General features: G+C 46.4%; 1 protein-coding gene across 4 annotated transcripts in view; it reads left to right on the forward strand.

Annotated features, from left to right (window-relative positions):
• The first annotated feature begins 3,388 nt into the window (after positions 1-3,388).
• Positions 3,389-16,805, forward strand: part of mtss1 (MTSS I-BAR domain containing 1) — a 50,485-nt gene continuing 37,068 nt past the window's right edge. For all 4 annotated transcript variants that reach the window (XM_018742310.2, XM_018742311.2, XM_018742312.2 and 1 more), the window contains exon 1: positions 3,389-4,002. In XM_018742310.2, the coding sequence (XP_018597826.1) occupies positions 3,931-4,002 (72 nt within the window). In that variant the 5' untranslated portion in view covers positions 3,389-3,930. The remainder of the gene's footprint in view (positions 4,003-16,805) is intronic.

The raw sequence follows: 16,805 nt of genomic DNA on the forward strand, positions 1-16,805 counted from the left end.
GCCTTGTGCCCTATGTTGCCGGGTTAGGCTCTGGTTTGCCGCGACCCCGCTTGGGACAAGCTGTTTCAGATATGTATTTTAATTTGAAATTTTAATCATTTTAATTTATTTTAACAGTTTAACTTAAATTAGTGTTTTTATTCAGTTAGAGAGCTCTTTACATGGAAGGAAATGAAAATATGCATGCAAGAAATTTCAGACATGTTCTTTTCAATAAGAGATGCTTAGTTAATTATTTACTCCAGTTAACAGCTTTATTACTGTGATAGCTGAGCTGAAATAGAAACCAATAGGTTTAGGTATAACAATAGTGCAATAGGGAACCTCATTAAATCGGCAGCTAAATGTGCCGAAATTATTAGTATCATGCAACAAAGCTATGAATATGACGGCCCCAGCCTGTCTAATTAACACTGAATTCCTTATTAGGCTCTCTGCCATATCAGCAAACCTTCCTGCCCTCCATCTGTACCAAGGGATCCTCTTCAGCTGAGAGTGGAAGTTACGCAGACAAGTCGAAGTGAACGTGTTTAACGTAGGGCTACACGGTGGAACAGTGATGGCCCATCGTAGCTCCTCAGCTGTGGATTTGGATGTCGGTTCAAAAGCAGCTCAGCCTGTGTGAAGTTTACCAGCTCTTCCATGTTCTCATGGGTTTCCTCCATGTGTTCATCCCAGTGACCCACCACAGGGAAAAGTGGTTATAAACAATGGATGAATTGTGTAACTTATTTTTAACCTCTGACAGCAATGATACAGGATAGATTACAGAAGTCCTGTTGCTGGTTCAACAGAGATGACCTTTTAGCTCACAAAATTTATCTCTTGAGCTACTGTAAATCAAACCAAGAAGAGTAATGCTATGAAAATGCAGTGTTTTATAAACATGTATCCCTTGATTTACAAAACTAGTTTGTTCTGGGTTAATTCCCACTTTACTTTTTAATTGATCAGGTCTTTGCAAGATAGGCAATAATCCAAAATCCATCAAGCACATTGAATTTATTGTGAACAACTTTCTAAAACTGCACACTGTTGCTAAAATGCGTATACAAATCTGAAGAGCCATGAACTAAACTTTTCCTACTAATAACTTTGCTGTCTTGCAATCATTCAATTAAATAACACCCAGTTTGGGTGACATACACTCCTGTGCAATAACATACACTTCACCACTTATGCCCCATTCTCTTAAAGCAACACATATTCCTAACACATTAACAGACAGATCAGGATGCAGACATGCGAGCTACAGTACATTGCAGGACTTCTGTTTCAATCGTACAATGTTTTTGTTCTGTAAATCAAAAATTAGGTATCAAAAGATGAGTCATAATACCAACATTTTGGATAAAGACAGTTTGTAAATTGAGGGATCCCTGTAAATATACAAGTCCATTGAACTCTCCTGTGCTTTGTTTTAAGTCCCTCCTTGAATAATTTTATTTCTGACCTTGGTAATAATGAACTCACTCACTCACTCGCTCACAATAACTGTTTACTCTGGTCAGGGTCACCAAAGTCCAGAGCCTATCCCAGAAGGGTCTAAAACTAGAAGGGCTAAACTCTGGAGAGAACACATCCATCGCAGGGTACCCAGTTGCGCTACAAGCAATTATCGTTGCCAAGTTATCTGCAAAATGTGTCTTTTGACTATTGGAGGGAACTTAGAGACATGGGGAGAACATGCAAACTCCACATATACTGAGCTTGACTCAAGCCTTCATTCACAGCCAAGGTATTGTCAGGCATCAGGACTACCCACTGTACCACTGGTGAGAATGAACATTTCTCAATAAGGAACACGGAGTCACATACTATAAATAACTAGTTGTCCAAAACAGTGTTAGGACAACCTGGAGTCTACCCCAAAAGTAGAGGATGCCAAGCCGATCAGGATACACTCTGGATGGGATGGCAGTCCATCACAGGGTAGCCACACAGGCACACATTCACTCATAAATTCAAGCACAACTGGTTATTTAGAGACTACTTTGTATAAATGGCTAAACCCTGCCTTGCACACAGTGATTCTGGGACAGGCTCTGGACCTCCGCTACCCTGATCGGGACAAGCTGTTAATGAAAATGGATGGTTGGATGAAATCAAGTAAAGTGAATCACTGTAAGCAACTCAACTATACAAATTTGATACTTCACCCATTAAATAATAGAATTGAAATGAAGCGTGCTAAATGTAAACTACAACATGCTCCTTGTTTCTCACATGTATGGAAACTGTGGCATTTTTGTGCAGTGCGGTAGCAGGTGTCAGTCACTGAGAGATCCCATGAAAGGAACTTCTGTGTTTGTGTGTGGGGTGATCATAAGATAATTACGTGGGACTATTGCGGCTGCAACAGCAAGCTGACGAAAGACAGGGCTGCTGAGATGGCGGGGTCTGGGCCCTGATCTTCACCTATCTCATATTCTTCTGACCCCCTGACCCCCCTCCCAGGGATGGGTGTCTGTCAGGCACCGAAATGTCCCTCTCTCTGTCAAGGGATAAGCTGTATTTTCTGGTAGTTTAAATGAGATTAGAATATTTTTCCTCATATCTTGTGAGTCATCAATCCCAACTGCTTTCCTCAACAAATATATGAAGATAATTTTTTTTCTACTTTATATTTTAATCAATTTCTTAGCTGAATAACTATATAATTTTACAAACAGTCCCTTCATTTAAGTGAAACTTAATAAGTTACTGACGGTATTTTTACTCACATTCTAGTATTTTCAGAATAGCCTCCTGCATGGTATTTCTACAGAGGTACATAATATGATTCTGAACTTGGGGCCAAATGACAGTAAATGATGGGTGTACATAAACACCCAAGCCTTTAAGTGTATGCTATGCTCCATGTGGAAAAGCTGACTTACCACATTACGTCCATCATGAATCAAACCTCACATGCTTTGTCATGAGTAACTCTGGGGTGCTTTGTGAAAATTCCACTTCTGCAATTTAACAGGAGTAAAAACAGAAGAGTGTGGAAATCATAGGCATAACAAGGGGTGGTCTAGGGGGGCAGGGGAGATAGGACCCCCCCAATGGGCCAATATTTAAGCAAGCCTAACTTGCCCCCCCCCAATATAACAGTATCTCAGTAAGTACTATTGATAATACATTTTAGCTTTACTCAATTCATGACGAGTTATTAAGGCACATGTTCAGATCCCACTTTCTATTACCTTATACCAAAATTATATAACGCAAACAGATTCTTTGTAGGTGCCCAAGCTTTGGGCCATGAGAAGAGGTTCGAATGTATTTTAACGGGCAACAACGGATCAATCGGAACACGAGCCCCGCCCACACTACAATTGCCCCGCCCACACCAAGGCTTCGCTCCGCCCACCGACGGTGCTAAGTTCCTGAAGTGGGAAAGGGAATCCGGAGCGGTGCGGTTACCGAGGAAATGCGGAGGGACGCGCGGAGAGCGCTGTGCTGTTAACGCAGGTTAAAACTTGAGCACGTTCCTTCGAAACGCGCGTGGAAGCGCTGTAGAGATATAAAGGGAAATACAGAGTGGGACACAGCGCCTGGAAGGTAGATTTATCGGCTGTGGAAGCATGGGGAATAGGAGGAGGAGGGCTGCGGACGAGTGCTAGCTACTAGCTGCCGCCTTCGCTGTGGGTGCGCGCGCCTTCCTGCCTGGGGCTGAGCAGCACGGCGCCGCTGCTCGCGCTGAGGAGAAGCGACCGAGTGCCGCCTAAGCTGAGGGCTTCGAGCGTCTTTCCAGAGAGAGCGCGCACACAGCGGCTGCGTCGCGCGGGAGTTGCTCTCGGTCTCGCGCCCACGTTCGACGACGGCGGGCGGGTTTATTTCCCCGGCGGATCCGCGTCAATAAAACCAGTTGGTAGCTTGGATTCTTCGCCGCGGTTCACACACGACACGGACGGAGGAGGAGTGCGACTGTTTTCGCGGAAAATGGATGCGGGCATCGAGAAGGAGTGCAGCGCGTTGGGAGGGCTCTTCCAGCTCATCATGAACGACATGAAGGTAAAGCGCAAAAAAGGGAAAATGACGGAAACCGGGCCGGCGTAAACCGCACGAATCCGTCTGGTTAGCTTGCTAGCTTAGCTAAACATCATCGCTGGACAGCTGGGCGCAGAAAGCAAAGATTCGCCGTAGAACTTCGAAGTGTATGTGTGTTCTGTGTATAAAATGGTGTTTTTTTTTCCTCCAGTGAAGTGTCCGGCAATAGGCGCTCGGTGTGAGGAGCAGCCGAGCCGGGGAAGCGCGGCTCCATTAGCCGTTAACGGACACGACGGTGTGCCGATGCCTCCACCGGCCACGTCGTTGGCCGCCCGGCTGCCTCCTGACGCTGGCGTATTCCTGAGGGGAAACCTCATCCAACACACAGACGAGAATAAATACACACGCGCTCTGTCAGTGCTTGGTTACGTGCCTGCCGCGCTTTAAGTGTTTTCTTTTTATTTATTTAATTTTTTTTTCCTCCCCCGAGCCGGTTGCCGCGTCCGTGTGGAGCGCGCTGCTTCTCTCCCGGGCGGGTACGTGACGGCAAGTTTCCGCCCAGCGCCACTCCGTAGCTTCTGCAACAGGGACGACTTTACTGGAGTAAAACCACAGATTAGAGAATATAGGGCACCGCAGCTCGCGTGTCTCGTGCTCATTTTTTTCTTTTTTTTTTTTTGCGCTGCTAATCTACTGGGTGTGTTTAACCGGGGCGAAGCTGCAGTTGCCATTTTGGGGGAAGGTGAGCTTTTAGGGAGGACGACTTGGGGTGATGGACATGCTCTGAACTCCCACTCTCCTCTGCTCTGGGCATGGCTCACATGCTGTGCTAGGAAGGCACTCAAATATGCTTTAGTGGCATACCTATGGAACAGGTGATCGGGGAGGGAGGGAGTCGTCAAAGCCGGAGAGAGATGTCACGGCACGAATTTGTTTCGGAGCCCACTGTCCCGGTAGCTGAGGATCGGCGCGTGTTCCGGGCCCGTCCGCAAGCACAGAAACGCGCACGGGCCGTGGCATCCCGAACTTGCCGTAGTTTGTCACCCAATCTTTCTTCGAAAAGCGTAAGAAACGGGCAACGTTTCTCCAGGAATAAGTGTGTGCGGCTCAGTCTCGTCTGGAGTTGCTACGTGCGGGGATTCGCACGCTTGTGAGTCAGAAGAGCCTGCTCATATTTTCTTTGCACAGCCACTTGCTTCCATGATTGGCGGTGTTGGCCGAACACCACAAGATGGGAGTGTGTTGAGCTTGCAGAGAGTCGGAGTGCAGCTGCTTCCTCATTACGGTCTATTTTTGTTTCTTGACATCGTCTTTCCAGTGGATTTTTGTTCGCTTCGTGTTCTTACCGGCATGACTGATCCACTAGTGTTATTGCCTCTGCTTCGTATATTTGCGCTCACTGTTCGCAGCTTCCAACCTGGTTTTAGCATTTAAAAAATGAATTTTTAGAGTGCATGTAGAATATTATGACCGAGTTGTTATACGTGCCTATCTTTCTGAAGCTGTACTGGTGTTTTTTGAGTGTTGTGTGTTTCCTGCTGATTAACCTTAGGCTTTACTTTATTTTTAAGCCATGTTTAAAAGAGAAAGTGAGAAACTTAGTATACTTGTTCTGCAACTGCTTTGTTGTTTTTGAGGACTCGTGATGGGAATCCAGATGAGCTGAATCAAATGGTTTGTTTCAAACCAGTCCAGCGTTTATTCCAAACCCAAGATTGACCTTTTTGCAAACTCCGATCATGAGAGATGATGATCATGTATCTGGTCATGACTGTGTGTTGAGTCTTGTGGCAATGAAACGGTGGAAAACTGGTAGGAATGAGGAACCTTTTGTCAAGAGATACTCCCCATAAGCTACATGGAAATAAAACTTTCATAGATTCCTGTTGAGACACTTTCACAATTCTCTTGGGTGGAGATGATTGAGAAGATCGTGGACAATTAGTCTGTCTTCTCACTTGTGGCAGGGCACATGGCAAACCTTGCCCTGCCAGTTGACATACTGTTCTTTCTTTCCTTTTCATTCAGGGATATGTTGCACTTTACGCAGTAAATAATTTCACATTTTGCCCAGATAGCTAAAAATGAAATTTCCAGTCCTCCCTGAAAGCTGTGCCAGTCTCCCTGTGCAGCTTATGTGTTGTAACAAGGCAGAGGTATAGGTGAAGGCTAGCATATTTTGTTGATTGCTGGGGCAGGGTTGATAACCATGGATGTGGCACATTGACATCACAAATGAAACCTGTTATGGTAGAGAAATAGTTCTCTCATAGGATGCAGGAATTCCCTAAGCATGGTTTTAAAAAGGGGGGTGCGGTGGCGCAGTGGGTTGGACCACAGTCCTGCTCTCCGGTGGGTCTGGGGTTCGAGTCCCGCTTGGGGTGCCTTGCGACGGACTGGCGTCCCGTCCTGGGTGTGTCCCCTTCCCCTCTGGCCTTACGCCCTGTGTTGCCGGGTAGGCTCCGGTTCCCCGTGATCCCGTATGGGACAAGCGGTTCTGAAAATGTGTGTGTGTGTGTGGTTTTAAAAAAAAAAAAAAAAGTCATTGTAATAACTCTGCCTCCTACTGCAAAGACTGCAGCGCACAGTATTGCAAGAGACTTGTCTTCTGCCACCTGTTCCTTTTGATGACTTTTCCTGAGTTTCTTGCTGATGTTTTCTGTTCAGACAGCTCCTTGTGATACTTGTGATCTTTTGCTGCTGCTGTTACAGTTCTTGAGGATGCGCAGTTAGGACAAATCAGAGGTCTTACACTGGTTTGAAGTCTACACTTGATCAGCAGTGGGGCAGACACTTATCCATCCATCCATCTTCCTCCGCTATCCGGGGCCGGGTCGTGGGGGCAGCAGTCCGAGCAGAGTACTCCAGACTTCCCTCTCCCCGCACACCTCCTCCAGTTCCTCTGGGGGAACCCCAAGGCGTTCCCAGGCCAGCCGGGAGACATAGTCTCTCCAACGTGTCCTGGGTCTGCCCCGAGGCCTCCTCCCAGTGGGACAAGCCCGGAGCACCTCCCCAGGGAGGCGTCCAGGAGGCATCCGGAACAGATGCCCGAGCCACCTCAACTGGCTCCTCTCGATGCGGAGGAGCAGCGGCTCTACTCCGAGCTCCTCCCGGGTGACTGAGCTCCTCACCCTATCCCTAAGGGTGCGCCCAGCCACTCTGCGGAGGAAACTCATTTCTGCCGCTTGTATCCGCGATCTCATTCTTTCGGTCATGATCCAGAGTTCATGACCATAGGTGAGGGTAGGAACGTAGATCGACCGGTAAATTGAGAGCTTCGCCTTACGACTCAGCTCCCTCTTCACCACAACAGACCGGTACAATGACCGCATTACTGCGGACGCCGCACCGATCCGCCTGTCAACCTGCCGCTTCATTTTTCCCTCACTCGTGAACAAGACCCCAAGATACTTAAACTCCTCCACTTGAGGGAGCAACTCCCCCCTAACCCGGAGGGAGCAATCCACCTTTTTCCGACTGAGAACCATGGCCTCGGATTTGGAGGTGCTGATTCTCATCCCCGCCGCTTCGCACTCGGCTGCAAACCTCCCCAGTGCACGCTGCAAGTCTTGACTTGATGAAGCCAACAGGACCACATCGTCCGCAAAAAGCAGAGACGAGATCTCGCGGCCACCAAAACAGACACCCTCCGTTCCCTGACTGCGCCTAGAAATTCTGTCCATAAAGATAATGAACAGAATCGGTGACAAAGGGCAGCCCTGGCGGAGTCCAACATGCACCGGGAACAGGTCTGACTTACTGCCGGCAATGCGAACCAAGCTCCTGCTCCGGTCATACAGGGAACGAACAGCCCGTAGCAACGAGCCCCGAACCCCATAATCCCGAAGCACCCCCCACAGGATGCCACGAGGGACACGGTCGAATGCCTTCTCCAGGTCCACAAAACACATATGGACTGGTTGGGCAAACTCCCACGAACCCTCCAGCACCCTAGTGAGGGTATAGAGCTGGTCCAGTGTTCCACGGCCAGGGCGAAAACCGCATTGCTCCTCCTGAATCCGAGGTTCGACTATCGGTCGGATTCTCCTTTCCAGTACCCTGGCATAGACTTTCCCAGGGAGGCTAAGGAGTGTGATCCCCCTGTAGTTGGAACACAATCTCCGGTCCCCCTTCTTAAAAAGAGGGACCACCACCCCGGTCTGCCAGTCCAGAGGCACCGTTCCCGAACTCCACGCGATGCTGCAGAGGCGTGTCAGCCAAGACAGCCCCACAACATCCAGAGACTTGAGAAACTCGGGGCGGATCTCATCCACCCCCGGAGCCTTGCCACCGAGGAGTTTTTTGACTACCTCAGCAACTTCAGCCAGGGTAATGGACGAGTCCCCCTCCGAGTCCCCAGCCTCAGCTTCCTCTACGGAAGGCGTGTCGGAGGGATTGAGGAGATCCTCAAAGTACTCCTTCCACCGCCTGAGAACATCCTCAGCTGAGGTCGGCAGCGCACCACTTCCACTGTAAACAGTGTTTGTGGAACACCGCTTCCCCCCTGAGTCGCCGGACGGTTTGCCAGAATCTCTTTGAGGCCGACCGAAAGTCTTCCTCCATGGCCTCGCCGAACTCCTCCCAAGCCCGAGTTTTTGCCACGGCGACTGCCAGAGCCGCGCTCCGTTTGGCCCGTCGGTACCTGTCAGCTGCTTCAGGAGTCCCATGAGCCAGCCAGGCCCGATAGAACTCCTTCAGCTTGACGGCATCCCTTACTTCCGGTGTCCACCACCGTGTTCGGGGATTGCCGCCGCGACAGGCACCGGAGACCTTATGGCCGCAGCTCCGAACCGCCGCCCCGACAATGGAGAAGTGGAACATAGTCCATTCGGACTCAATGTCCCCCACCTCCCTCGGGACCTGGTTGAAGCTCTGTCGGAGGTGGGAGTTGAAGACCTCTCTGACAGGGGCCTCCGCCAAACGTTCCCAACAGACCCTCACTATGCGTTTGGGCCTGCCAGGTCTGTCCAGCTTTTTCCCCCGCCATCGAATCCAACTCACCACCAGGTGGTGATCAGTTGACAGCTCAGCCCCTCTCTTCACCCGAGTGTCCAAGACATATGGCCGAAGGTCAGAAGAAACGACTACAAAGTCGATCATCGACCTCCGACCTAGGGTGTCCTGGTGCCAAGTGCACTGGTGGACACCCTTATGCATGAACATGGTGTTCGTTATGGATAAACCGCCACTAGCACAGAAGTCCAATAACAACTCACCGCTCGGGTTCAGATCAGGGAGACCGTTCCTCCCAATCACGCCCCTCCAGGTATCACTGCTGCTATCCACGTGGGCGTTAAAGTCCCCCAGTAGAACGACAGAGTCCCCAGTGGGAGCGCTTTCCAGCACGCCCCCCAAGGACTCTAAAAAGGCCGGGTACTCTACACTGCCGCTAGGCGCATAAGCACAAACGACAGTGAGAGACCGTTCCCTGACCCGAAGGCGTAGGGAGATGACCCTCTCATTCACCGGGGTAGACTCCAACACATGGCGGCTGAACTGGGGGGCTATTAATAAGCCCACACCAGCCCGCCGCCTCTCACCTTGGGCAACGCCAGAATAGTGGAGAGTCCACCCTCGATCGAGTAGAGTGGTTCCAGAACCCAAGCTGTGAGTGGAAGTGAGCCCGACTATATCTAGACGGTATCTCTCAACTTCCCGCACCAGCTCAGGCTCCTTCCCCGCCAGTGAGGTGACATTCCAAGTCCCAAAAACCAGAGTTGGCGCCCGAGGTTTGAGTCGGCCGGGCACTCGGCCCCGACCACCGCCCAAATCACAATGCACCGGCCCCTTACGGTTTCTCCGGCAGGTGGTGAGCCCACCGAAGAGCGGCTCCACGTCATGGCTTCGGGCTGAGCCCGGCCAGGCCCCGTGGGCATAGACCTGGCCACCAGGCGCTCGCATGCGAGCCCCCCCCCCCCAGGCCTGGCTCCAGGGTGGGGCCCCGGTGACCCCATACCGGGCGGGGTAAACGGACGCCTTGATTTTTCCTTCATAAGGGGTTTTTGAACCGCGCTTTGTCTCGTCTGTCATCCAGGACCTGTCTGCCATGGGAGACCCTACCAGGGGCATGTAGCCCCAGACAACATAGCTCCTGGACTCATTCAGGCACTCAAACCCCTCCACCACGATAAGGTGGCGGTTCACGGAGGAGGGGCAGACACTTATTTCATAACAATCCATTGTGTGTGGACCACATATGCTCAGAAGCTGTGAATGAGTGCCCTTTGGCTTTGCTCTCTAGAAGGGTATATCAGCAATGAAGCCTGCAGCAGAAAAATCTTAAATAGTAATAACTTGACTTAACTGTGGCACACAGCAAGTAGCACTACTGTTTCACAGTGCCTGGGTGGTGCGAGAGGATGTGGGTTCGATCCCGCTCAGACTTTGGAGTTTGCATGTTCTCCCCGTGTCTGCCTGGGTTTCCTTCAGGTGATCTGGTTTCCTCCCAAAGTCCAAAGACATGCTGTTCAGGTTCACCCATAGTCTGTATGAGTGTGTTCCACTGATGTATGGATGAGTGACCCATTGTAAGTAGCGTACAGTACTAGCAGTGTAAGTCACCTTGGTGAATAAAGTGTGTGGGCTGATAACACTACATAGTTTGGATGTTGCTTTGGAGAAAAGCGTCTGCTAAATGAATAAATGTAATCCCAACTTAGGTGGGCAACCTTTACAACTGCTTTTAAACTTTTTGTCAATTAATTAGAAAAGTTTGGTGTCCTTAGTTTATTCTGCTTTCTATAAATTCATTATAGGCACAAGTGGGTTTTTTGCTCAGTCAGTCTTATCAGTTATATGAAAATTTGACTGAATTTTTAAATATTTTTTTAAAGTATTTATAGCATCTCAATGGGTATTGGTTTTGAGCTCTTAAATCAGTAAGGGCAAGTGTGAACAACTTGTAATGTACTCATGTGATAGTTCAAGCAGTGTCTTTCACAAGTAGGCCTTGACCTGCTGAAGTTAGTCAAACATGTTTCCTCCATATTTGTTTTGACGTTGCGTAATACCATACAGTTGTTTACTCTTCAGCAGGACGTATGTCAGATTTTATGCAGGGCTTTGTCAGCAAACTTCTTACCCTTTGAGCTTTTGTTGTGCAAGAAGTACAGCAATTTTGGGCAATGACAGTTCAGCTGCTTAACAGCTGCAATAACAGCTCTTGTTTCCTAATAAACTGGAAGTGTCTGACATTTTAAGTTAAATGAGTGTACTTTAGTCAACTGGTTAAGGTGTGGTTATGTAGTGCCTAACTTTAAGACCATGCTCCTGTTCAGTGCCCAAGGATTATTTTCTACCAGGCTTAACTGATCTTAACATAACTTTTTCTTAAAGTGATATTTTGATATTCATTCCTTGTGCTGTGGTTCAGTGGAGTTTCTTTCTGAAGTGAACCTTGCTGGATTGAGCTGTTAAACTTACTTGTCTAGCACTGAAATTGCAAGATAGCTTATAGATCTGTCAAGTTCTCTCTCTTCTCGGTTAACCATCCCAAGGGCTTCGGTAATGGCAAATACCAATAGATCACAATCAAACCTTTGTTTGCTCAGATACTTGTTAAAACAGTCATAAACCCCTCAATGCCAGGATGTGAGAGCCCAAAGTTAGCAGGGATGTGGGGCAGCTAAGAGAGGTTCAGAGGCCTGCACGCAAACAGCTGGCATGGTGGCGTGTCACCCGGGCATTCCTCGCCATCTGCTCAGGGCTTGCATTCCATTGACCTGTCGGCAGTTGGGACAGAGTGCACGCTCTCTTCTTCTTACGTGGGATTAATGTAGGCAGACACCCTGTTCTCATCAGAGGGATGAACGGATTCTGCCTGGCTGTGTCAAGCTCTTGTGGGCACTTCCTGCTGCTCTCCAGTGACATGGCAATGTTTAGAATGGAGGGCTTTGACACACGTGAAAATGTGCAGCAGAGTTGCCAAAATACTGGCTCTCTTGCACAAGTGTGCTAAGTTGTACTGTGAAGTGTACATCTAGTGACAGGTACATAGCGTAGTGATTTAGGGTAACCTGAAGATTTTTTGTTCATGTCTCGGCTGGGGTCAGCCAACAAATATGAGCTGCATTTATAGAGATTTCTTTGACTAAAATGGAAGCCACCGCTATGTAAAACCAGTGATACCAGTTAGTGATTATACATCAGCGTAGCTACCAGTTTTGTAATTTTTTAAAGCCAGTTGTATTTCTCTAAATGAGACCAATCAGGGCAAAACTCAGACTTCAGAGACATTGACAAACCATTCAGTTGAACAGAGTACTGCATATGCCAGAGTATTTTTTGGATGTTAACGAGGACAAATATGAAACTGGTAAGACCAAAGAATCATTAACCTTTGTAGACTGATAAAACTGTGTTCCTGAGAAACATGTGTAACTGCCTGAAAAAAGCCAAACGTTTGATTTTTAGAAACCGTGTTTAACCCAGCTTATGTTGAAATGACCCATCATGTTTCTTGAAACGCCTGTAGAAACCTTGTCAGAAGACTTGACATGACATTGGTTTTATGGACTTTGTCTCCTGACCTTTATTTAGAAACGGAAGTTAATTTTTGTTGTGTATGTGTAACATATCTCTATATCTTTTTGTCAAAGCTAAAGCTACGTGATGTATGTCCTTCAGTCATACGTGTTGCTAGATTTTTAGTTCATTGCCAGATGTCACTCAGTGTAGTTAGGTTCTTAACACAAGTTGTAGAGCATGCTTGGTTATATGTGGATGTGTTCTGTGTAATGCTTTCCGGTGGTAAAATGCCCAGCTGACAAGATGGCAGAGGAGCTTGAGATTTTGTTACACAGGCAGCAAACAGTTAATGATGATTTAAGTCTGCGTGTGAAGACCACCATTATCCTGTCTGCTCTCTGCTATAACCCCAGTATGCAGTCTCTTCTCTGGACTCACTGGAAAGAGATGAGGCCACATGGGGGATTACACACACACACACACTCGCAACTTGGATGTTTGCTTACCTTTTCGCCCTCAGAGCTGCCTCTCTATGGTTCTGCTACATTGATGTAATTTTTCCAGGTGTGCATATCAATGCATTCTAAACATTCAAAGCAAACTTGTATGTGTAGGTGTTGGACCGTGATGCTTTGCTTGGCAGGTTTTTTTTTTTATTCAATCTGCAAGGTCTAAGTAATGCTGGCAAAGTATGCTTCCCCCCCCTAAGTTCAGCCTCTGAATTTCATGATTCAGGATCAGGTAAATTTCAAGCACAATCCAGAGGACTAATAATAGTAGTTTGTGTGCGTGGTATTCTCAATTTCTTTTTCAACCTTTACGTATTCATTTTTGTTTTAGGTTCCATATTTTGGGTATACTGCCAGTAGTGACTTTGACTAGTAACCTCAAGATTCCCAGTTTATGTTCATAAGTGATAGCTTTTTTCTGTTTTCTTTTGTAATCTTAAGAGCTTTATTTGCACATAGTTTTAAAATTGAGAGTTGGTCTGCAAAGGTTATCTTGTGTCCAAGGCATGGAGAAGTTCTGATGGATAGCCTGCAGATTTGGGCATGTTTACCACACACAGCAGTGTGTGATATTAGAGTAAGCCACAAGATGGATGGATGGATGTGTCCTTACTCATAGCTTTTCTTTATTCTCTCATTTTTGGTTTTGACACATCTGTAAGGTTATGGTTACTGCGGGAACCCTGCGGCGTGTCGGTGCACAGAGCCCTGTGTCCCTCACCCCCTGCAACTTGAGGGTTTCCCTGCCTGGGTGTGTGCTGTGGCACTCTGGGTGGAGATGCTGGTTACGCAGCTAAGCTGTGGACTATGACAGTAATGTGGGGACTGTGGTTTTCATTCAGCGATGATTCAAGATGTCCTTGCGCAAGGATGGAATCTGGGTGCGGTTCTTTATTTGTGGTACAGGAAGATGACTGGTTATTAGGTGTCTTATGGCAATCAGTTGGAATTTTTACAACGCATTTCAGCTGTCAACCTTGGAAAATGAGTATCACCTCATTACTTTAGTATTTGTATTTTTTGTTTCTTCAAGGAACTGTGGGGGGGGGCACTTTGGTTTGAGTTCTTTGTGTTTTGTGTTGAGCATTAAAATGATGCAAACCCCATTCTCCTAAAATTAATTCTTCAAGTAGATTTAAAGACAACATAGACTATGAAAAGCTAGAGGAGCCTTTATTAAATGTCACAGTGGCTGTTTACTTTGCCACTTTTACCTTATGCTATTACAGCCTTGTTTGTTGTTTTGAAATGTCTGCTGTTAACATGTTGGTGTTGATTTCAGTATGTCCTTTGCCATATGAAGTTCTAAAGTACTTGCCTACCCTTCTGTTATGTGACAGAGAATCCATTTGGTTATGCACATTCAGAACTTTTCCTGGAATACCAGTTGACTATATTAATCTTAGTATTTGTGTGACAAGCTACATCAAAACAGCTTTTCCTTCAATTATTCTGTACATTCATTTAGCTGGTGCTTTTTTTTCCCCAAAGTGACTGACACTGCTAAGCTACCCAGTTTATACAGTTCAGTAATTTTACTGAAGCAATTTAAGGTATGTACCTTGCTCAAAGGTATTACAGCTAAAGGTAGGATTCAAATTTTCAACCTTTGGGTCCAAAGGTAGCAGCTCTAAGCACTATGCTATCAGCTGCTCTAATCTGTAATAATTATACAATGGAATTATGAATAGAAACTTTGGTCAATGATGTCTTTAAGGCTGCTAGGAGGGATTTTCATTTTTCTTAGTACCTTCTGAAAATGAAAATGCATGTTTCAGGGGAGTAGTGAGACAACTGAACATGTTAATGTTTGTGTACACTTCTGCACCTATGTATGGTCAATAAGTACCTCACAATAAAATCTCAGAAATCAAAAACTATAAAGGAATTCCATCTGCAACCTTAATCTTGAGTAGAGAGATGAAACTGAAAATGTGGAAAAGGCGACAAGGCCATAGTTCAGAGATGTGGTTCTAATGGCGCTGACTGAAAGACTTATAGATTCATTACATGTGTATCTTTTTTGCATTTGTACAGGACTCCCAGTGTTATCATTATTAAAGCTGGGCACGGTTGAGATACTTCTGTATTTCACAGAAAGTCTGCAGTAAGCAAGAGACCTGTTTACCCTACTGAACACATGTTCTTGCTGTTGCTTAGATAAAATATCAACATTTTTGATTTGGAGCGTCATTTCATTCCCTTTATTTTTGCTTTATTTACGTTACTAACTCAAACTGGTTTGTCCTTTCATTCATTCTTTAAAAAAAATTCACTAGTTTCAGTTCCTTTGTTTTATGTTGTTGGCTTTGTCAGCCGGGTTCATGCCTGTTGATTTTACACCTTTTAGCAAATAACTAGATTTTTTTTATGAAAAATGAGAATTCCATTTACATTTATTCATGTAGCAGGTGCTTTTCTTCAAAGTGACTTAGAATGTTAGGCTATTTAAAATGGCTTATACAGTTGGGTGACTAGCTGAAGCATTTTAGGGAAAGCACCTCACTGAAGGACACTACAGCAGTAGATGGGATTTGAACTGGCAACCTCTAACCAGCAGCAGATCTAGCCACTATGCTACCTGCTGAGTGTGGTGGAGTTAAGTTTCAAGTTTGTCAAAGGTACAAGTGTCATGAAATTCTTCTTGAATGCTTCTTCACAGACTGTGAACAAAAACAATAGAAATTCTGCAAGTATTTCTTACACATGACAATGAGTAATGCTAATAAACAATAACAATAAATAAGACAGCCAGAACTCAGAACATGAGAATGCTTAAAGTAACAGTGTAATCTACCAGTGTGCCTGGAAGGAGCAGTCCAACTCTAGTTACAAAAGGTGGCACATTGGTTGTAAGAGTGTTGTATACTCTTACAGCAGTGGGGTAAAAGCTGTTGCTGTACCTAGCAGTGCGGGTTCAAATAGACCTGAACCACTTTCCAGACGCCAGAAAACTGCCCGTGCGGGGTGACTGATCTTTCATGATGCTCATCGTCTTTCTGAGACAGTGTGTGGTGTTGGTGTCCTGGACTGCTGGTAGCTGTGTGCTGATTTCCTGAGCTGTTTTGACCACCCTCTGTAAGGCTTTCTTCTCCTGTATGGAGCAGCTACCACACCAGAATGTAATAACCCTGTAAGGATGGATTCACACAAGACACCTGTAGAAAGTGGTGAGGACCGTAGGAAGTAGAGATGTTGATGGCGACTTTTTGATGGTTGATGCTGTGTGCTCAGTCCATGTGAGTTTGGCAGTGAAGGTGACCTCTAGGAATTTGAAGTTCACCATCTCTACAATGTGGTATAGTTCACGGTGACCCATGTGTTATTAGGCTAAGTACTGGCATGTGTTCTCATTAAGACTGAGGACACTGAACTTTCATGTTCAAGATTATGGGGTGTGGTTTTTTTTTTTTTTATTGCACTAGGTGCTTGGGTTTGTAGATGCTCGTCGTGGTGCAGTGAGAGGGGGTCTTCTGGTTCAGCTGTGTACCAGCTCAAGTTCCATGCTGACCTGCATTCTTTAAAGCATTTGAGCTGAACACTAGGAAACATAATTGCTTTTCATGCTGCCTGTTCATTCCAGCTAAGCTGGACCTCTTCTGGCTTGAGCAGGAGCTAGAGACCAGGCCCACTCCATTGTGTGTCCTGGGGGAGGGTGCTCCTATGCAGTGGCCACCTGACTGGAGGCTGGGGAATGTGTCACCGTCATTCCAGGATTCACAGCTTAGTGCTGCCTTCTGTTTAATTGTTTTTAAGTCTCTAGCTTTAAAGCAATACCCAGTTTGTTTTATTCTGTGAAATAAAATGTTATGAATTGTGATTGAATGTGAACACGGTCCTAGTTTTTTGGCA

The sequence above is a fragment of the Scleropages formosus genome, chromosome 22, assembly GCF_900964775.1.
Source record: "Scleropages formosus chromosome 22, fSclFor1.1, whole genome shotgun sequence".
Classification (NCBI taxonomy): domain Eukaryota; kingdom Metazoa; phylum Chordata; class Actinopteri; order Osteoglossiformes; family Osteoglossidae; genus Scleropages; species Scleropages formosus.